This window comes from Lycium barbarum, chromosome 9 (assembly GCF_019175385.1).
Source record: "Lycium barbarum isolate Lr01 chromosome 9, ASM1917538v2, whole genome shotgun sequence".
NCBI classification, from domain to species: domain Eukaryota; kingdom Viridiplantae; phylum Streptophyta; class Magnoliopsida; order Solanales; family Solanaceae; genus Lycium; species Lycium barbarum.
Window position 1 is genome coordinate 24479048 of NC_083345.1, and position 23354 is coordinate 24502401.

Sequence of the window (23354 nt, forward strand, 5' to 3'; positions counted from 1 at the left end):
AAACAAAAAACTAGTTACGGGGAAAAAAGTGTGGCAGAAAAATTATTAAATATCAAAGGGACACAATCGACTCAACATTGTGTAAAATAACATGATTTAAATTATGTAAAATAATTACAACTCGGTGAAACAAAAATATAGCATTTTTATTAATAGTTTCTGTATTTACATACAGAAATAGATTTTTTTATATATATTTATTAAGTTTTGATTTCACTTATAATATTTCATGTAGCAAGAGTTTATGCTACTTAAATGTGGCTATTTAAACTTAGATTTAGACTAAACTAATTGGGAGGGGGGGGGGGGGGGGGGGACTAAATTCATTAAATGAATCTCAAGAATCAATTTAGTTCTTCATATATATATATATATATATATATTTTATACTTAAAAATATTAATTCTAAGTCAAAATTGCAATTTATAATACTTTTCGTATAGATATTCAATGCTCCCTCTTTATCAATTTGTTTTATCTTATTTTCCTTTTTTGTCCGTTTAAAAAAGAATGTCTCATTCCTTTTTTTGGCAACTCTTTAGTTCCAACTTTCCACGTGATATGTTTAAAACCACAAAATTAAAGGATATTTTTGGTACATTCTACATATATTTAGTTTAAGACCATGTGAATTATGCAGATATTAACTATTGCATAAGTAATATCACGCTTGGTAGCGGGTTAGGAGGTAAGTTATTCATATATAAACTTAATACGGTGATTAATTTGCAATATAGAAATCCGTATAACTAATACATGTATAAGTTATGAGAGAATCTATGTATTATTTTATGCAGGATACACAGGTTGAATAACTAAACACACATAAAATAATACATAAGTTCCCTCATAATAATAATAAAATTATAATACCTTCTTGATTATATAACAAAAATTTACTCGAATTAAATATAAAAACTAAAAAAACAATATAATATAAACTGGAGAAAATAAAGGACAAGAAAAGATTTCAACAAAAAATTACTACAATGCCAACATACATTAATTACAAAGGCCCGTATAGAGAGGACATAAGAAAAAAAATATTGGATGCAAAAAATAGTAGGCAAAGGAAAAGACAACATCCTCCACGTGTAGCTTTATCAAAGGATCAAAAGTTTTGTGAGGACGACAAAACTTTTGCATCCTCGCTTATATATATTTGTAATATATATATATTGATGAAAAGTGAGGCCCTAAGAGCTTAAAACCTTGGCTTTAGTAGCTTCACCCAATAGCCGTCCCTGCAATTGATTATTATTTTCATTTGCCAAAACTACTTTGAAATACTACTACCTATTTATCATATCATTTCTTTTGGTTATTTTGTTTTCCACTGTTATTTTCGAACTAACTATCTACTTTTATAAAAACCTATAATTGGTATCAGAGCTCTTATTTATATAGTTTTTCATCAATTGCTCCTCATGTATTTGATGGAGAAAATTACCAACTTTAAACAGTTAGAATGGAGATGTACCTAGAGACTTTAAATCTTGGGAAGTTGTGGAAGAAGACTATAAAGTTCTTTCGCAATCAAATAATCCTACTGAGTTTGTGAGTCAAATCAAAAGTCGTAAAGAAAAAATTAGAAAATAAAAAATAAAACTATCGTAAGGAAAAGATTAGAAAATAAAAAATAAAACTATGTTTATTTACCGCCCTTTCAACCACAATTTTAACAAAAATTATGTCTTCCAAAAAAGCAAAACAAATCTGGAATCGTCTGAAAAAAGAATATGCTTGAGATGAAAAAAATACAAGGAATGCATAATGTTTTGAATTTAATAAGGAAATTCTAGTTGCAAATGATGAAAGAGTCTGAGACAGTCAAATAGTACTCGGACAAATTTTAAGTATCATCAATAAAATAAAAAATTTAGGAACTCAAACTTTAGATTTCAAAATTGTTTGAAAAAAAATCTAATAACAATATCTTAAAGATATGAAGCATCTATAACAATCTTGGAGAACACAAAAATTTGTCCAAATTATCTTGACAAACTGTTAATACTTTGAAGGCACAAGAACAAAGGAGACATTGGGTGGTCAAGAAAATTATATCTGCTAGAGACATTGGAACAAGCTCAAATGTTGAACGCGCATACTTCGGTCTCTATCAGACAGATTTACTTGTACTACTTGATATTAGACTTAGGTTGCTTGGAAAAGTTTGATTATTGCTAACAGTGCTAGACCAAGAGCAATAGTCACCATGTGGATGCAGAACAAGCTTGCTACTACAGATAGGTTGTCTCAATGACGCATGACAGTGAACAAGATATGCAAATTGTGTCAAACAAAACTGGAGACCAGAGATCACTTATTTGTTTTTTGTGAGTTCACTAGAACACTGTGGAGGAGGCTTCTCAACTGAATCAACAAACCTGTAACTAATTTTACTATTTGGGAGGATCACCTGGCATGGGCAATCAGCAACTCCAAAGGCAAGTCACAAAATGCACAACTGTTCAGACTCTTGTATGCTGAATGTATCCATGCTGTGTAGATGGAGAGAAACCAGAGAACTTTTGAGGACAAATGTAGGCATTGTGAGCACATAGCAAAAGAGTAGTTTTTATGTGTAATATGAGAGCCCCTGAGGGTATGAGGACTAAGTAGCAGCTACTAATTTAGGGATGACTTGTAATAGCTGCTGTGATTTTTGAGTTTTTCTCTTTTAGATAACTAGTTGTGCTTAAACTTCTTATAGATTTGTAATTCTCTCCGTTGGCGATTAATAAAATGTTAGTTACCCAAAAAAAGAACAAATGAGACTTATGAAAGAAAAGATCATCCACCATTGAAATGCTAAAGGGAGCCCAATTCAAAATGCAAAAAATAGAATCGACTTGGACATGAAACTGTAGTATATGCAAAAACAAGTCCCAAGAGGAAGCAGATGCTCAAGAAATTGATAAAGATGAAGATAACCATCTTTTTACTTCAACATGCTTATCAAGTAGGGGTTCAGCTATTCTTAGTTAATTGATGAAGGTTGCACTAACCACATGATATATGACAAGAACATGTTCAAGGAATTAAGCCTACTGAACCTCCCAAAGTTTAGGATAAAAAATGGTGATCAAATTCTTGTCAAAGGAAAAGGAACCATATCAATCAAGACAAAGTCAGGTACTCAGGCAATTTTAAATATTCTTTATGAACCTGATATTAATTAAAATTTGTTGAGCGTGAGTCACCTGATAGAAAAAAGATTCAAAGTATCGTTTGAAGATACGCATTATTTCATTTACTTGGACAAGACATTCTAAGAGTTAAAATGAGAGGTAAAAACCTCTTATTTGATCCATACGAGTCCACATCACGCGGGCTATATGTGAACTTACTGACCATGAAGAAGCTTTCAAAGACCCTATGTGGAATGAAGCAACGAAGAAAAAACATGTCAATGTTTCAGAAAAATAAAATATGGAAGCAAGTTGACAAGCCTGCAGATAAAATGAATATGGAGCAGGAAGATAACACGGTTTTCCGTTGACAATTAGGAATTGCAACAAAATGGAGAAGTGAATCTAGTTTACTGGAAGTCTAAAAATCAGTTGACAGGTTTATTACTAAAGTCACTTCTAGTTAGCAAGTTAAAAGTTTTCAAGGCTGAAGATTGGAATTTGCAGTTCTTGAATCAAAGAGGAGATTTAGTTATTTGCGTTAAACACTGCAATTTAGCATATCTTTAGTATTGCAATTCCTACTTTTTAAGAATTAGTTTCCTCTTTTTTTGTAATTTGGTTGTTGCTGAAATTCAGTACCTCAATTTTGTCCTTTCAGTTAGGAATGTGAATCTATATATGTATGCCTTTGTGGATTTTAATAAAGTTTGAATTGCTTTGCTTCCGGTAGCTTTCTTCTATTTACACTTTAGTATTTCTCTTCATTATTTCAGATCCAAACTACTGGTTGATTCACTGATTTTAATATGCCCCCTTAAAGGCAACATAATCCAGCTTTAGGCATCATAGAGGAGCTCGAACAAGTAAAATTTTCTACCATATGTTGGATCCTCAGAAGCTTTGCAGTAACGGTAAAGTTGTATGCGTGGCTTCAGCACAATAAGGTCTATGCAGTACAGTACTGAACTCTTTGAACGCACCTGGACTGTCAGCTTCAGAAACATGGTCAAACACAAGCAAAATTGATACTCTTCCCACTCTTATTGAACTACAGATTCACAGCTCCCAAGAATCGAGATGGATTCATTAGATGCACAGATTGCAACTTGAAAATCTGTAATAAATTATGTACAGGCAGGAAGTCATCTAAATGGCTCAACAGGTTCAGTATCTTCCAGAAGAATAGCAGCTTCAAAACACTCAGCAGCTTCCGATGCTGAACCTAAACCTTCCTCTTTGTAAAGCAGGCCCAGATTATACCATCCAGAAGCATTCATCCGATCAACCCTTAGTGCTTCTGTTAGAAGGCTTCGAATAATTGCAGGAGACCGTTTACCTATCTTCCTAAGCACCACTGCACTTGATACCAGACTTGGTACATGGGATGGATTAACAGCCAAAGCATTGGAATAGTCTCCAAGCGCTGCTTTATATAGGCCCTTCGACTGGTTAAGCAAACCTGAGTATGATGCCAAAAGTATACCACATGATCAGAATAGCATGCTAATTGGCAGACTGAATTAGTTGCACATAACCAGACAAGTGTGAACCAGTAAGTAAGACTACAAAGAAGTAACCGAATCAAGAACGGAGATGCATTTCCCATGTAAAAACTTATAGAACTTTGCAAGATGACCTTTTCACCTATGACCACCAGTAACTATTTAAGGTAGAATTTGCTGGAGTGAATAACCAAAAGAATGTTGGTAAACAAGAAGTTGATTCCCCCACATCGACGCACAGCCCACAGATATGATATTGTCAAATCAATTAATTTTCCGGACCCTTTACTCATATATAGCTTGAAGCACCAGATATCTATGGGATTCTCTGCTGGTAACACTAAAAGGCCTACAAGATAATAGCCAATTTCAACATCTTAGGATATAAGAGAGAAGGTTTAATGGAATTCAAGGAATTGTATGACTTTCAAGTTTTGAATAAAGTAGGTCCAATGGGGAAAAATAAAACAAAGGTTGAAATTAGTCGTTGAAGCTTGGCTATCGGTAACATGGGGACTTATTAAAAATTAAGTGGATCATTTAAAGGCATTCCAAATAGGAGCATGTCCCATATAATCACATGGAGACGTTATGAACTTTTAACAGAGTAGATAAGAACTCCTTAACACAGATGAATTTGTTCATAACACTGGATAAATGGTCCGAATTCTATGAATCACTGTTCCAACATTACATCATCCAGAATAGTTAAATTGACTATAACCAACAAGGACTTGTAATTGCGTTTTTGTTGGTTTTCTCATGAATAAAAAATCAACAGGAGTGAACATTTTGAGTTACATGCATATGTTTAGAATAATGAGCACAGCCAGGGGAGAATATGAGTGAGATATATATACCAGCAGTATATAATCTACAAGCTGAATATGAACTAATGGCCTCAGTTTTGAAAAGACACTTCTCTGCGTCTCGCCACTGTGATAGTTTAATGTAGATGGAAGCAAGATCCAGCCAGGTTTCCAGCTCCAATGTTCTGCAATGGTCTCCAAACTGCTGTTATGTACATAAAATCAAATTTTTACTTCTTCCTCCACAAAAAATGTTATTTAAGGCAAGCAAAACGGGCTACACCAGAGAAGTATTTATCCCTAAGAAGGACAAGTGGAAAAGTCAAAGTCTGCAAGGTTGCACATCAACAGAAGCAAGAGAAGCACAACATATTCATCTGCCTAAAATTTAAAATGAGGCTTTAATCTCAGTTTTCATTCACCTCCAATTATGTCAAGCAAACCACTAATGTGCTAAGAAACTCAAGACTTCTCCTCCATCCCCAAAGCCAATGCTAGTTAGTATTACCAGAAGTAAAAGCCTAACACTTACAACAATCACACTTGTAAAGGTCAGAGAGATACTGATAAAGGAAGCACGTTCCCCTCTCCTACCCAGAGGCAAATCCAGGATTTATATTGAATGGTTCAACTTTTAAGATTCTTACTATTGTACTCATGATTGTACTGTTAACTTATAGGTTCAGATCTAACATATATATATATATATATATATATACGGTGTGTGTTTGTGTGTGTGTATATGTATATTTATACACCATATCGAAAGTTATGGGTTCATATGAACCCGTAGCCGAAATAGGTGTGTTTGGCCCTGCCAATATCCCAATTCGGTGTGTTTGTATGAGAAGCTTGGTTTAATTGAGACACCTAGAAGCCTTTCTGAGAGATTCATTTTAGGAAGCAATAAGGCATGCTAATGTGTTCAGTCCCTCACTTAGTTCTCCCGATTCTATCTAACCACATTTGATAGACATGGAATTTTCGTATTAGCAGACACAGCCTGACTAGCTAAACAGCTGGTTAATTGATACATAGTTCATAAGGAGTTCAAGCTCTATAGAGTTTAATGTATAGAAAGCTTTATAGTCAGTTCACTTGCAAGCCCCTTACAACCTTTAAAAGCGTTATATAAGACAGATGAAAAAAAAAAGCTTTCTTGAAAAGCTCCATTTCAGCTTATAAGGACAAGACTCGCTTACCTTGAGATCTTCTCCCAATCTGAAGCTTTTTCTCTGAACCTGAAGAATAGCAAGAAGCTGAGTATATGTTTCTATAGCGTTTTTCATTTGACCCTGCGCGAGTTGCAGCTTAGATTTGGTCCTCAACAGTTCTCCATGATCCCACTTTCCACTCTGTTCTAGGGCAACATTAATTACAGTTTCAGCATCCAGAAACCGTTTCTGAGCTGATAACACCCGAGCCAAAAGCATCCATCCTTTCAGAGTAGAACCACCTTCCAGTTTAAGCAACCAGTTTGCGTAATGGATTGCGGCATCCAACTTCCTGTGCTCGGCATTTTCCAGACAAAGATGGTAAATGACATTAGCATCACTCATCTTTGTCAGCTTTCCAGCAGATTCAAAGGACTTAAGTGCATCTGAATGTATCTTAACTCTCTCGGAATCTGTCAGTATTGCTCTTGAATGAGCTGAAAGTGAGAGCCCTAATACACAATTGGCAACACCCAGCAAATGACTACATCTTTCTTGCAGGCTTTCAATGGCTCTGTTAGCATAAATTATCCCCTCGCTTGCATAATCTGGGTTTTCAGCACATACTTTTGAAGCCAATAACAAACCTGGAACACAGATGTTATCTTCTGTACTACTCAACAGTTTCCGTAACAAGTTCAATGCAGTGAATTCATCTTCTCCTCCATAATAGCAGAGAGCTAAAATAAGATACATCTCTTGCCGATCTATAGTTCTGGGAAGCAACTCTTCTACTTTGCTAGCCAAAGTCTTTAAACCCCCTGAGATAGATAATGCATACGAGAGATGGTCAAGAATCGAAGGGTCCCACTCTATCCTTTCTAGAGAAATCTTTCTCAATAAAATCATCAAGAGAAGAATAGCTTCTTCAATATTGTTTCTGGGGACAAATGAAGTACCGTCCATTTGGGATCGGAGATTAGGGGGACACGATTCAGCTCCACTATAGAGAAGAAAGATGGCAAATTCTTTCTGAATCTTTGCAGTAGTTTGGATGTCAAGGTTCCAATGATGCAGAAGAGCTCGGCGGTATGACATAATTGCTTCTCGAGGAGCATCTGCAAGTTTGCATAATTCAGGAAGCAGCTCAACAGCCTTGCTGAGAGTCTCCTGCAATTTACAGTCAGTAGGAGCAAAGGTTTCAGGCAAGCCTGCTGGTAATGAAGATTCAAGAATGTCCACAAGTACTGTACATGATTGAGCAGCTTCTGCAAAAAGATATTAGAAATTCATTAGCTGAATATGGCTTTCAGGTAGACAAAGGACAATCTTCTCTTACAAGTCTAGCGGAAAATTTAACTAAAAATCCAAGGTACGGCCAAAGCCATATCATTTGAAAAGGTTAGAAAGTATTTAAAAAAGCAGAATGCCTAATCAAAAGCCTTAAGGACGCCCATTCATGAAAACCAACAAAGAGTGATTGAGCATAATGCTAAATTACAGTTCAAGCATTGACATAGTAAAAATTTTAAGATAACCTGATACACTTGGGATGGGTGTAGCAGAGTTGCAGATGACATTTTTTAGTTTTCAGTATTCATCAAAAGTATCAAGCATGAATTAAATACATTGTCGGAAATCCAAAAGCATGTAAAAACAAGGTAATCCAAAGGTTTTCAGGATAATTTATTAACAAAAGTACAGACAGCAAGTGCAAACACTTCAGAATGTCAACATGAATATATCATGTTAAACTGATGGAAAAGCAACCACTTTCCAGAAAAAGGAAACATTACGGAAGCTAGTAAAAAGAGGAAATATATTTTATTTTGCGCTTGTACCAGACTGATAAAATAAAATAATAAATGAAGCAAACTGAACAAACTTTTCCATTATTGAAGATGACTAGTACAAAAAGACAAGCTCATAAAAATATTGACTGCGACATATACTCTACCTTTGTACCTCTGAAGCGCCTGCAATGATTTCGCTTTGAGAAAGACTGCTTCAAGGAGCAAACTGGCAGCGTGTATGGACAATGGCGGTGTAGAAAAACTCTTTGAACGTCTCTTTTGAGTTTGCACTCTTTCGGCAAGGGAGATTTTCAGCTTAGGAGTCACTGAGGCAATATCTATCCCTTCAAAAACATGTAGAGCAGCCTCTATATTCCCCTTTTGGTATTCATATCTTCCTAGTAATGCTCTTGCTTCCTGGAAAATAGTGATAACTTAGTTAAACTTCCACCAAATGAAAATTGTGCTACATGCAAATTAAACCTTGAAGCTGTTAAGGATGAGATGATCCACCAAAGTAGGGGTGCCAAATGGGCAAGTTCGGCAGAATTTGGGCGGGTCAAAATGGGTTGGTTATTGACCCGCCCAAAAGTTACTTGGGTTGAAATGGGTTAAAAGCGGGTCATAATCCAACCTGCCCAATTTTTCACTAAGTTTTAATTTCTTGGTTTGTTCTTTTATATTTTTTTAGTATTGATAAAACTATTTTTAGTCTTTATTATTGCTGCATATTATTTACCAGATAAAAAGTATCTTTTTGAAAATATTTTGACAAGATTTCTCATGAGACAATTTGTCCTACATATCAGCCCATTTTTTAATGAGCTGAAATGGCTGAGCGAATAAATGGCCTGGTAAATGACCAGCCCAAACTTTGGTGGGGGGTTATGTTTAAATGGGCTACTTTAGCACCCCTACATGAAAGGCAGATTCACATTGAGATGCAATAGGACAAAAGAGATAAAGGAAAAGATTGACATGTAATAAACAGGGAAGTCACCTCATAATTCAAACAACCACTCTCACGCAAAGATGATTCGGCTTCTTCAATATTGCCAGTATCAGGCGTTTGTCCAGCTACTCCAGTTCGTGATGAATGGACACTTGATGTGTAATCCTTAGTTGCAAGGGACTCAGGAGATGGAACCATTTCATCCATCATAATTTGTTCAGACGAACGTAGGCAACTCATTCTCTTGCGCACTTTCAAAATAGTCCAAGGTCTTCCCCTTTTGTCGACCCAATTAACATTCTACAATCCTTCAATGTCAGCAACATCAACAAGGAATTAAGCTCATTTCTCAAGGAAAATAGCTATAACTACAAGTACTGCTGAGTTTTAATACTTATTAATAATCACAATCATGGGATAATAAAAAGAAAAGCACAAGAGGAATCACAGCAAGATGATAAACCATATTACTGCCTCCCCTCAATAAATTTACTGCTTTACCAGCCAAATATTTATTTCCTTTCTTTCCCTTGCATCTTTATCTTTCTTTAAGTAGGGGCAGATTGCAGTCAATTGACAGTTTATGTCTAAACTCAACATCCCATTGTTGTAAACACAAAACCACAAACTCTTCTAAATAATAAATTATTGTTATTATAATCCCTTTGACCCAATTAAAGTGACACCATTTAGTTTGATCACCATCTTTGAACCAAAAAGTGAACAAGTTAAAGCACAGTGACAAAATTCCCATATTGTATACATCTATCTCCATATTTATATTCTGTCCCTCAATGCCAAATGGTTTTTCTTTTTCCTTTTCCCATGACACATAGAACGTAGGGGGAAGACAAAAACATCTCCAACTAAATGACCAATAAGTGAGATAATTAGAGGCCTAATAGAATGATGGACCCATCATATACCAAAAAAGAACAATGATAATAAGCAAAGAAAAGAAGAAATTAGAACAGGGAAAAGGGATTATACCTTTCACCATTAGGTAAATAAAGGAAGAGACATTGAAAACAAGCCAACCACAGCAGTTTCCATTCTTTTATCTCCAATCAAAACTCCATTCTTTCTTGATCAAACAAAGAATATAACAAAGCTTCAAACTTTTATTTTCTTTTTCTAGTGAAATTTCTCCACTTTTTTGTGTGTAAATTACCACTAGTCCACAACAAACACAGTTCAAGAAGAGTCTCAGAATCCAATAATGATTTGGGGTTGTGGTGTAGGGACCCTTTTAATAGGCAGGTGGGTGGGTGGAATCCACCTAAAAGGCAAATTTATCCACTTTGTGTAAATAATTATTAGTTGCTAGTAATAACACAGTTCCAAGAACAATCTGAGAAACCAATGATGATATGGGGTTGTGAATAGGGGTACTTTGAAGGGGTGGGTGGGTGGTATCTGTACAAAACAAGAAGATTTATTGTTACAAAGTATAGTAAAAAGACAGTAGTGGGAATTGTGGGGGCAGACAATTCTTGAAATAATATAAAGTTTGGAATTTACTTTGTCAACTGACAATGTTATAGAATGAAGAAAACAGTCTTTTCACTACAATTTTGTACAGCAGTAAGTAACTGACAAAGTCAAATCTCAATTTCATCAATTCTGGAAGCTGAAGCCTGAAGGTAATGACATAATGAATGTTGTCCTTTTATGGAGTAACTGTTCACCTAATCATGCTGGTCCTTCATCAATTTGCCATTTGTCATCCATACAATTATATATATTTTTTTCTTGTTTTTGTGGCTAAATTTATAAGCTGATTAAACTGTCTTAACAAAAATCATAAGTTAGTTATCTTCAGTTTCTGACTCAACTTATAACTTTTATGCTTATAAACATTTATTGTTTGACCAAGGTTTTTATTTTTATTCTGAATAAAATTTTGTGATTCTCAAAATACCTTTCTCTTCACTCGGTATTTATCGTTCTTGTATAATATTTTTAAATTCATAATTTTATAAAAAAAATTAAGCGTATTTTAACAAAAATGAAACGCAGTTTATTGACACTTATTATCGAACACACCAACAACATATTAGCAATTTTAACACTTCTATCCAAATACGTAGTTACTTAATTATAAAATCAGTTTCATCACTTAAAACTGTTTTTCGACACTTAAAACTTACCCGCAAATCGTACTTATATCAAACTTTATCAATTTGTTATAGTTTATAAAAAATTTAAAAAGGCGAAAAGATGTAGAGAGGTAATATAAAATTGATACCCGAAGGATTCATTTCTGCTGCCGAGCATTAATCAAATGATCAATGCCACTGCCGGTCATGAAGCAATGAGTTTTCTCGATGCCTACTCTGGGTATAACCAAATCAAGATGCACCCAGAAGACCAAGAGAAAACATCTTTCATCACTAATTTTGAAACTTATTGCTACAATGTAATGCACTTTGGGTTAAAGAATGATAGAGCCACTTTCCATAGGCTCGTAAACAAAATGTTTGTGCAACAAATAGGCAAAACAATGGAAGTATACATTGATGACATTTTAGTTAAGAGTCTCCATACAAGGGACCATCTTAGTCATTTGCAGGAAACGTTTGAGGTCCTAAGGCTATACAACATGAAGCTAAATCCAAACAAATGTGCATTCGGGGTTGGATCCGAAAACTTTTTGTTTTTTCTTGTCTCTCAAAGAGGGATAGAAATAAACCCCGGAGAAGATAAAAGCTATCGAGAATATTCCAGATACCCTGAAGGATGTAAAGGAGGTGTAGCGGTTAACGACCGCATAGTCGCGCTCAGCAGGTTTATATCCCGATCTTCATAGAAGTGCCATAAGTTTTTCTCTTTTCTCAAAAGAAGAACGACTTTGAATTGACTTCGGAATGCCAGCAGGCGCTTTGAGATCTCAAGGCATACCTGTCTTCTCCTCCACTCATGTCAAAGCCAAAAGACAGTGAGCTTTTATTGGTTTGCCTGGTCGTTTTAGAGGTAGCGGTAAGTGCTGTCCTGGTACGAGAAGAGTAAAGTACACAGTTTCCTATCTATTATGTAAGTAAGGTCATGTCCGGGGCCGAAACACGGTACCCTCTCCTGGAAAGATTGGCCTTCGCACTAGTGATGGCTTCGCGAAAGCTCTGGCCATATTTCCAGTGCCACTCGATTTTTGTTGTGACCACGTTCCCTTTAAGGAATGTGCTTCACAAGCCCGAATTTTCGGGACGATTGGCAAAGTGGGCAGTTGAGTTGAGTGAATTTGATATTGAATATAAGCCTCATACTACGATCCAGTCCTCAAGGATTTCGTGGTTGATTTCAGTCCGGGTGTGGCTCCCTATACCAAAAAGGAAGCCTCTCTGATGCTTGGGGCTGCACCCGAGGTATGGCTGATTTACACTGATAGAGCATCCAACGTAAAAAGGACAGGGCTAGGCGTAGTCCTCCATACCCCTAAGGGGGAAATCCTGAGGTAGGCAATTAATAGAGTGCCCCTAACTAATAATGAAGCAAAGTACGAAGCTTTGATTGGAGGTCTCGAGCTAGCTCGGGAACTAGGTGCAAAAGTCATTGAGGCTAAGTGTGATTCCTTGCTGGTAGTGAATCAAGTACATGGAGTATTCGAGGACAAAGAGGAGCGCATATTGCGGTACCTTGAGAAGGTACCTGAATTAGTTGCCCTGTTTCAAGAATGGACTGTCACGACCCGACTAGGGGCCGTGACGAGTACCCGATACTTGTACCAAGCACCCCTTATCTAACATATTACCTTTACCTCATGGCAAGCCGTGTAAACAGAGCCATGTTTTTTTTTCTGAATATTAACATTAGCAGCGTCACCATAAACATAAGTAGTAAGCTTTCCGCTATCGCGTTATACCGGGACGCGAACAATTCAAAATACAACACATCTAACTGTACATAGCTGACTGTGCATATCTGTCTACGAGCCTCTAGACATAGTACACTTATACATAGAAAGGGCCGAGTACTGTCGTGCCCGAATGTACATACACAAAATAGTACCGCTGGAGTGAGGCTCCGAGTATGGGGTCGGGTGCCCATCACACCCTAGTAAAGTCGGGGTGTGACAAAGTGGTATCAGAGCAGGTCTGTCCTAGGGGTTGTCTGCAAAGTCGTGTCCGGTAGAGTCCTGTTTATGGTGTGAAGCGCGCCACATTTATAAACAGGAGGCTACGGGGCATCTAGGGATTGTTGACCTTCTTTCAGTCATAGATCGTGCGATAGAGCCAAGTCATAAGAAATGAAATTCCATATGTAAGCCTTACATACGACGGAAGGAGATGAGAAATGATACAGGAAGTTACAATGGTAAGTTTTGATATACTCATTCTGTAATTCGGAATTGGAAGCCTTGAATGGCGGGAATGTGATACATGGCCGTATGTTCTGGAGTGCTGCCGAGTCAGAGTATATGTGCTATGACGTTTTGTTCAAAGTTAGAGACTTTGCAGACAGAGTCGTGGGTTTCGGGAGTCAGTTTGTATTATGATACAAGTTTTACACAGTTACAAATTTTATTTGATTTGAAAGCAACAAAAAGAATATTTCAGTAAATTTTATTATGTGTACTTGATTTAGGGGTTCAAAGGGTTATATATGTAATAAGAGTCAGCGGGTTCGCTCGGCTCCGAATATGTGGTCGGGTGCCCATCACACCCTAGTAAAGTCGGGGTGTGACATGGACTGTGGTGAATATGGAAGCGGACGCACTTGCCAATCTGGGCTCCTCAACGGAGTCATTAGGCTTAAGTTCTGAATCAGTGGTCCAGTTATTACACTCAACATTAGATCAAGCAGGTTATGATGAGATCAATTCCAAAAGCCTGATTTGGGATTGGCGGAATGAATTTCTGGACTACCTCAATCACAGGAAGCTATCGGAGGACTCGAAAGAGTCACGGGCTTTACGAGCTAAAGCAGATCGGTATTGCGTCGTGGACAGCCTGCTTCACCAGAGATGTTTATTCTATCCAATGGCGAGATGTATAAGTCCTGGAGAGTCTGACTATGTAATGCAAGAGGTCCATGAGGGGATTTGCGGCAATCATTCAAACGCGGAGTCACTTACTAAGAAATTCCTCAGGGCTGGATATTACTATCCTAGAATAGAGGAGGATGCGAAGGCATTCATCCGTAAGTGACAAGTGTCAGCAGTATGCTCAAATGCTACATCAACCAGGCGAGGAGCTGTATCGGTGATTTACCCTTGGCTATTCCTCAAACGGGGGATGGACATAGTTGGACCATTGCCGGTAGGACCTGGTCAAGTGTGGTTCGTATTGATGGTAACTGATTATTTCTCCAATTGGGTCAAGGCAGCTGCATAACGGAAGGTCCGAGAGAAGGAGGTGATCAACTTTATTTGGCAGCACACAATCTGCGCTTTGGCGTCCCGAAGGAAATAACTTGTGATAATGGCCCATAGTTCATAGGGTCCAAGGTCACTAAGTTCCTTGAGGATTTGAACATCAAACGCATAACCTTTTCTCCATATCACCCCAGTGGTGACCAGAACCAACAAACAAAACTGTCATTCAGAATTTGAAGAAGAAATTAGAGGACGTCAAAGGAGCTTGGCCGTCAAAGTTACTGGAGGTGTTGTGGGCTTATAGAACCACAACAAAGTCTAGCACCGGAGAAACTACATTCTCTTTAATATATGTGGCAGAAGTGTTGATCCCGGTAGAAGTCGGTACTCCCAGTTCAAGGTATATTCGGGCACAAGAGCAACCCAATACGGAGGCGATGCTGGTACAATTGGACTTACTAGAAGAACACATATATCTAGCATACGTCTAGATGGTCACCCAAAAGCAGTGGATGGAACGTTACTACAATCGTTGGGCTAACCTCAGACACTTTAAAGTTAGGGACTTGGTCCTTCGGAAGGTGACGCACAATACCCGAGATGCTAGCACCGAAAAGCTCAGGCCAAATTGGGAAAGCCCCTATAAAGTAATTGGCATTGCCGGGAAAGGGTTGTACCAACAAGAAGATGGGGATATCAATAAGCTCCCAAAACTCTTTTTCCCTTCGTTTGATTTTTGTCCTAATTGGGTTTTCCCAACAAGGTTTTTAATGAGACAGCGCCTAACAATTGTTCAAACGTTTCTCCGGGGGCATTCCACAGTGCTTGGAACTTTATTCTTTACTCCCAAACACTGGGGAGAGGGGGCTATATATACACATATACTCGTGTGAGGCTATATGACTTGGCCACAAGCAAAAATCTAGCCAAAAACCAAAGCAAAAGTTGAAATCAATCAGAACCGGGGACTGCCTGGAAAAAGGAATAAATACATGTAATTAGACTGACCACAATAGATGGTAGCCGTATTTCAGTTTTGTAACTTAAGTGAAAGTTAAGGGAATCAATAAAATTTTCCTTTTTATGAAAAATCTTTGCCATGGAAAGCAAGTACATTAAACGGATGCAATTTATGTCATACCAAAAACTTGTGCCAAAATGAATTGGAGACGTCCTTTTCTAAAGCACCGAAAAACAAAGGCCCTCTCTTATTTTAATAAAACTTCTTCCAAAAATAAAATAGGAAAGAAGGTTAAGTTCGGATATAATAGCAACCGAATGAAAATTTTCCCGGCATGCTAACCGGAAAGGCTAAATATAAACCTCACAGGGGCTTGGCAGTTTGGGAGTATAAGAGAAAAACCAAACGGCTAGAATTCTGAGATCGCGAGGTTAAAACCTTTCGGACCGAAATCCCAAGACTTTAGAGTCACAGGTTCGGTTATCTTATCATTCAAAATCGAGGGTTAATAAGCCTTATTCGGAGAATTAAAAAAATGCAAAGGCTAAATAAAGAACAATTCATGAAGATAAGTGCATTTATTAAAGTCTCTCCGGGCTTATAACACCGGAAGACAAAATTAAAAAAAGTTACAGAAGTCGACCGGTAGGCTCGACTTCGTGAAGGACTAATCGAAGCTAAAAGTGTTTGTATGAAACAAAAAGATAAACATGATCACGCATGCCCGAGAAATTGAAAAGTCTTAAAGATGCGAATCGCCCCCGTCATGAGGAGTGATCCCTGTTTTCTCGCTAACGGAGCTGCTGTCCTCGAATGACCAGAAGTTCGCCATTACAGATTCAGTGGCCATAAAGTCCATGCCAGCATCCAATAAAACCTCGGTGAGATCCAGTTTCTTGTCCAAAGCTTCATGAAAGGAATCTCTATGAGACTTCAAAATGGCAAGGTCACGAACCAAGCTGGCCTGGTGCTCTTTGGCAGCTCGGCACCATTGCAGTCCTTTCCATCATGCTCGGAGCTGTGCTCAGAAAGCCTCTAAACACCTTAGTTTCCCCCCTAGCGGTCTCTATGTTGCTTTCCAGGAAATCGATCCTTACTTGAAGGTTTTGTTGATCAGAGCTCTTGACCCGAAGGGACTCCTCTCGCTCGTCCAGTATTTGTTTAACCTTATCATAACTTAGCCGCAGTGAACGCTTTAAGGACTCCGAATGACGGCACCTTATCTGGAGCATCTCTACCTCACAGGCAGTTGGCGGTTCTCCGCTGCTATCAAGTTTTCCATCGGCAACTTCCCTTCTTCAGCTATGGCAGTGGTGGCGGTGGTATGGCTGTTTACCCCGAATTTGGTAAATCAATTGAATTTGTATGCGGGTATAGGATATGTGTTTGAATCTCGATATATTTGATGGATACAAGATTCGTATGGTTAAGATGTGAAGAAAACGATGATGCTTAGAGGACCACTGTGGATTTATACATCTACTAACATATAAGTATTATTTGTTTGAACAAGTAATAGAGATGAACACAATGATTCCGGACCAAAATCTAATATTGAGAGAGAGATTTGTATATATCTTCTAGTACAAAAATGTTGTTGATCCCAGGGAGCCAGCCCTTACAAAGGAGGGGGATGTGCTCTATTTATAGTGTGACCTCCATGGGTCTCATATGATGTGAGCTAATAAAATAATAGCAATAAGGACAACTCTGCACGGATTTGCTGGGATTAGACTGACGGCGCCGTCTGACACACGCATGGTGGGTAGTTGACCAGGACAGGACGTTACTGGCGCTTGACCCGCGTGCAACGGCCAACGGCTACTCGGACCAACGGCCACACGGACCAACGGCTACTCGGACCAACGGCCACACGGACCAACGGCTACTCGGACCAACGGCACACGGACCAACGGCTACTCGGACCAACAGCCGCGAATGCTCGGGTCACCGGGCTTGGTCGTTCGAATGACGAAGAAGGCAGATCAGTCGGCCCCCTCGCTCCACCGGTTTGCCTCGCATCCGGTGTTTACCGTATACAGATAGCCCCACACTTCCCGGATCTCCGATCTATCGGAGTAGCGGGGAGTGGATAACTTCCGAAACCGGTGGCCCTGTCAGCTCGTCGTTACCTTCTTATTTCTTCGTTTTGAATGTTTGCCATTATTTTGGTCATGATCGTTGGTCCGTTTTAGGACAGGTCGACTCATAGTCATTAATTCACCGTGCCCGTGGGACTTATCCGATGCTTCATAAGTTCAGATGTCTCCGAATTACGATAGGTATTTTCTTCAGGGTCGGTATTTTTTCAACCTTGGCAAAGTTTTTGATGTAGCAATCCCCGTTTTGGGAGAATTTGCCGAGCTTTGGCTTGGGTCATTGTGACCTTGTCGCCTTTGTCGAATTTCGGGCACAATCCTCGATATAGAGTATGTGAGTGGGGCAGTGCCGGAATACGGCGGTTACCATCGGGGCGAAGTCCTTTTAACAGAAAGACACCCAAGATTTTGTTATACCAGCCTTTGATGACTTTGTGTTTGCAAAATGTTTGTACATATGAGAATTTTAATTCCTTCTGCCTTGTTGTAGTAAATGAAAAATAGGACACGATTCATTATGATCGTTTGGTCCTTACATCGGAGGCTATGGCCGGTGGCCGGGCCGTAGTTTTGCCGTAGCAAATGTTGAATGGGACACGATTCATTATAATCGTTTGGTCCTTACATCGGAGGCTGTGGCCGGTGGCCGGGCCTTAGTTTTGCCGTAGCAAATGTTGAATGGGACACGATTCATTATGATCGTTTGGTCCTTACATCGGAGGCTATGGCCGGTGGCCGGGCCGTAGTTTTGCCGTAGCAAATGTTGAATGGGACACGATTCATTATGATCGTTTGGTCCTTACATCGGAGGCTGTGGCCGGTGGACGGGCCTTTGTTTTGCCGTAGCAAATGTTGAATGGGACACGATTCATTATGATCGTTTGGTCCGGTCTTGACTTGTTGAGCCCCTCCGTTTTCCACTAACCGGGGTAAACCTCGATGTGGGTATAAGTCCCCTAGTATTTATCCGAGCTGCGAGGTCGGGTGAGTGCTATCAAGCCCCCACTTCGGAGGGTGTGACCTCGAGTTTCCGGGTGCTGGTCCCTTATCTTTGTTGAGTAACACGTTGTACTTGTTGCCTCATTAAAAACCTAGTCGGAAAACCCATTTTGGGACAAAACCGTACTAAGGAAAAGAGTGCAACACGTGTTTTCAGACCTAGATTCTAACTTTATCCGGTACTTGACTTCTTGCAAAAAAAATAAAGAGGTCAATAGAAAAACACGAGGAGTCCATACCTTAGTCCGACCTGAAGCTTGGTTTCTCCGGATGAGAATATGGCTGGTACCTCTCCCTCGACGATCTGGCCTCCGGTTCGTAATTCTTCCTTGGTCTCTCCAGACTTTTGTTCATATTTACGGGCCCTGGGGGAAGCTCGAGTTGGTCATCCTCCACCCGAATCTTCGACTCGTACCGGTTATGGACATCTGCCCATGTCACAGCCTCGTATTCCACCAAGCTTTCCTTTAATTTGAACGAAGCCGTCGAGCTCCGAACATTGAGCCCTTTTGTGAAAGCTTGTGCAGCCCATTCCTCCGGAGCCGGGGGAAGCTCCATTCGTTCCCTTTGGAACCGACTGACAAATTCACGCAGTAACTCATCGTTTCTTTGGGCAATTCGGAAAATATCCGCCTTCCGAGCCTGCACCTTTTTGGCTCCGGCGTGTGCTTTTATGAAGGCATCGGCGAGCGTTTCGAAAGAAGTGATTGAATGCTCGGGCAGATGATCGTACCAAGTCAATGCTCCTTTTGCCAGAGTTTCCCCGAATTTTTTCAGCAACACGGATTCGATTTCATCCTCTTCCATATCATTGCCTTTTATAGCACAGGTGTATGAGGTCACGTGTTCGCAAGGGTCCGTTGTGCCGTCATATTTTTGGATATCCGGCATTTTGAGCCTCTTCGGGATCAATTCCGGGGCCGCACTCGGAGGAAAAGGCCTTTGAATGTACCTTTTCGAGTTTGGCCCTTTTAGCAAAGGTGGAGCCCCCGGTATTTGATCCACCCGGGAGTTATACATCTCGACCCTATTTTCGGTCGAGTCTACCCGTTTTGCCAAAGTTTCGAGCATCTTTAGAACCTCGGTGGAGGAACCGGCTCCTGAACCGTTACTCTCGACCATCCGTGGCTCGTTTCTTCCGATTTCGACAACACCCTTCGTCTTCCCCGGGGTCGCTTCATCTCCTCCATTTTGCAACCGGGCTATTGCGATTCCCTGTTCAGCAATCGCCGCTCTCTGTTCCTGCAACATTTCAAAAATTAAACGCAAGTCAATATTATCATTCGGGGTATCCGGTTCTTTCCGGACTTGTGTCCCGGACAAAGTAATCGAATTGTTAGTATTTAAAGGGTCAGTGGGGTTTGGCAATCCTCGCGGCCCGCTGCCTTCATTTTCGGCCACGATCTCGTTGTTGTTGACGTGACCAGATTGCCCACTGTTAGCCATTTGGTCCGTTTCTTCCGAGACGGACAACAGATGTTTCCGATTTTGATGGGTAAGATAGAGATCAAGATCAAAGACCACTATTATCCTAGCCCCACGGTGGGCGCCAAACTGTTTACCCCGAATTTGGTAAATCAATTGAATTTGTACGCGGGTATAGGATATGTGTTTGAATCTCGATATATTTGATGGATACAAGATTCGTATGGTTAAGATGTGAAGAAAACGATGATGCTTAGAGGACCACTGTGGATTTATACATCTACTAACATATAAGTATTATTTGTTTGAACAAGTAATAGAGATGAACACAATGATTCCGGACCAAAATCTAATATTGAGAGAGAGATTTGTATATATCTTCTAGTACAAAAATGTTGTTGATCCCAGGGAGCCAGCCCTTACAAAGGAGGGGGATGTGCTCTATTTATAGTGTGACCTCCATGGGTCTCATATGATGTGAGCTAATAAAATAATAGCAATAAGGACAACTCTGCACGGATTTGTTGGGATTAGACTGACGGCGCCGTCTGACACACGCATGGTGGGTAGTTGACCAGGACAGGACGTTACTGGCGCTTGACCCACGTGTAACGGCTACTCGGACCAACGGCCACACGGACCAACGACTACTCGGACCAACGGCCACACGGACCAACGGCTACTCGGACCAACGGCACACGGACCAACGGCTACTCGGACCAACAGCCGCGAATGCTCGGGTCACCGGGCTTGGTCGTTCGAATGACGAAGAAGGCAGATCAGTCGGCCCCCTCGCTCCACCGGTTTGCCTCGCATCCGGTTTTTACCGTATACAATGGCTCTTGAGGATTTGGTCAGCGAGCTGGGCCAGTAATGTTTTCAAGTTAAGACCGAGGGACTCGGGCTTAACGGAACTCTCCCCCGGGATCAGTGAATTTGAGATATGCTACCAAGGCGTTAGTCGGGTTGGGACCAGGCTGTCCCCCGCCAAACTCAGAAGGCTCCGCTCCCCGGGGGCAGGGGGTTCTCATTCTCTTCATCAACATCCACCACACAGTGGCTAGCTGTACTTCCCTCCATGCCTTGAGAAGTCAGTGCCAAGTCCTCACTTAGGAACCTATTTCTTTGGTCGAAGTCCCAACAAGTTGCGAGGGGTTACCAGCCCTGCGCTTCCGGTCGCCTGAGTTTCGAGTGGTGGCAGTCATGATGTTGGAGAAAGAGGTTTCACTCGAGGGGATTTTTTGGGCTGATGACAGCCTCGTGGGGATACCTGTACGAGATCAAAGGAAGGTCATGAGGAAAGGAGGAGAAGCACACACGGAAGATTCGTGGCGGGGGGTACATTATCTTACCATGGTTCTTTCCTTTTCACCATTTGGCTGTAAGACTTTTCCAAGTCTTGACTATTCCTGAAGTAGCACGCAGCAGGTCTATCACCCAATCAAACATGGCTGTAAATAGAAGCAAGTTGTGCAACACACTTATAAAAAGTACGGGTAAGGAAAAACAGCGCGGATTCAGACTTACGAGTATGGTTCCAGGCTTCCGGGAAGGGTTTTGAGGAAGCACGGTAGAGAAAATCTATTTGAATCATAACAAATCGGTCACACCAGCCCTGGTCGAAGTCGTCCTCGGCACTGGATATCAGCCCACAGGATCCCCGGGGGAATAAATGGATCATTCTGCCCTGGACCAAACGTAGGGAATAAAGTTGCATCAAGTGGTCGATGGTAAAGGCGAGCCCGATGATTAACAAGGTTCTGCATGCAATAAACAGTCCTTCATAGTTAGGGGGGGGGGGGGGAGGGGGGAAGCTCGCCTAGGAAGACCTGATACCTTCGCCAGCAGGTCTCAATCAACCAAGAAACCGGTAGCGAGAACCCAATGGTGAAAGAATAAGTGTGGACCATGGAGTATCTCTCAACGTGGTTTGTCATCCTTCCTTCCATGCCAACTGGGAGGACCACAACCTCGGGTCCCCAATTGCAATCCTCAAATACTTGAGGGAGATTTTCATTGGTTATTAACGAACTGATCTCTCCTACTGATTCGTGGCTTGTATCAATCCGGATGTCACCCAGCTATGCACAGTCCAAGGTGGAATCTCTGCAGCGAGGGACCCCATGTCGATTTCCATGGTGGTACAAATCTCGCGAGCTTTCCCTTGCCTTTTGATAGGAGAACTCTCAGAGGAATGAGAGGAGGAAGGAAATGAATGCATAGGGTTGTTCAGTGATAATGCCATGATAGAAGTATGGTGTGTTTTTCTTAGGAAAAAGTTTGTGGCTTCTGTAAGGAAGGGTTGATGCGTAAAAGGAAGGTAATAATTTGCATGAATGAGGTAAACATGGTAAAGGATTTGAGTTTATATAAGGAAGGGAGATCTTTGAATTCCCTTTAAACGAGGCGTCACCGGTCATTTCAAAGAGTCAGTCGCCGCCTTTCATGAATAGTGACATTTCTAGTGATTTGCGTGACGATTGAGGTAATTTCAAGTCTTTGTTTCCCACGTAATCATATCAAGTTCGAACCTCTTCCACTTCCCGGTCATGACTGTTGAAATCCCGAAAAGTGGGGGGGGGAGGGGACTATCTGTATTGTGCTAAATTTGTATAATACAGCTGGACCAATGCCATTGCGACACATGGCAAAATGAATAAGTCAAGAATGAGTCAGCACACACGTTCACCAGAGGTGGCTTCATTGTACCGGAGATACCGTTAGGACCGGAAGACCGTTGGAATAGCTCCGGATGAAAGCTCAATGGACTGCCATTATAAATCAAGCTTAAGGTTATCAGTGTGGTGTCTTAATGGTCCTCTTTATTGCTTGTTATTATTGCGTAGTTAATGCTCATTATTGGCAGGGGCGCAATACATGGAATATGTGCCGCTAGCTCTTAATATAAATAGGGATTGACATTTTCATTGTAACACACGGAATTCAAGTGCAATACACAACATACAACATACAATCGTTATGTTTTAAGTACTTCTTTGATTTATTACGTCCCCGATCACAAGCTTGACCGGAGGAGTTAACACCGGATTCTAACAAGGCTCAAGATATTTAACTTTGTTGTGTTTACATTTCGTTTTATATCAACTTTACTTGCATATTAAGTTGCTTTACTAGTTACTTTAATACACGTGTCCTTGACCATTAACACAAATTCAACTAAACTGTTTTCCAGGTAAACAGTTATGTAACAATAA

The 23354-nt window shown here is 40.2% G+C and overlaps 1 protein-coding gene across 5 annotated transcripts; it reads right to left on the reverse strand.

The window, feature by feature from the left end:
• Positions 1-4140: 4140 nt before the first annotated feature.
• Positions 4141-10968, reverse strand: LOC132610484 (protein NPGR2-like). Of its 5 annotated transcripts, XM_060324800.1 has the most exons (7): positions 10335-10962; positions 9393-9652; positions 8557-8809; positions 7559-7867; positions 6648-7420; positions 5497-5650; positions 4141-4593 (listed from the first exon to the last, which is right to left on the reverse strand). In XM_060324800.1, exons 2-7 carry the CDS (start codon positions 9582-9584, stop codon positions 4277-4279), a joined length of 1998 nt encoding a protein of 665 aa, XP_060180783.1. In that variant the 5' UTR covers positions 9585-9652; positions 10335-10962; the 3' UTR covers positions 4141-4276. The 5 variants fall into 5 exon arrangements, with proteins under 5 accessions (XP_060180783.1, XP_060180781.1, XP_060180780.1 ...); XM_060324798.1 differs by having other exon boundaries at positions 5497-5647; positions 6648-7867; positions 10335-10965; XM_060324797.1 differs by having other exon boundaries at positions 6648-7867; positions 9393-9644.
• Between the last annotated feature and the right edge of the window lie 12386 nt (positions 10969-23354).

What these genes read in the sequence shown, in the direction of transcription:
- LOC132610484 (XM_060324797.1), bottom strand. Translation starts at nt 9,584, where the DNA reads ATGAGTTGCCTACGTTCGTCTGAACAAATTATGATGGATGAAATGGTT. An exon ending in GATTGGGAGAAGATCTCAAG is followed by an intron (nt 5,651 to 6,647) that starts GTAAGCGAGTCT and finishes TGTACATAACAG; the next exon opens with CAGTTTGGAGACCATTGCAG. An exon ending in TTGTAGATTATATACTGCTG is followed by an intron (nt 4,594 to 5,496) that starts GTATATATATCT and finishes CATCATACTCAG; the next exon opens with GTTTGCTTAACCAGTCGAAG.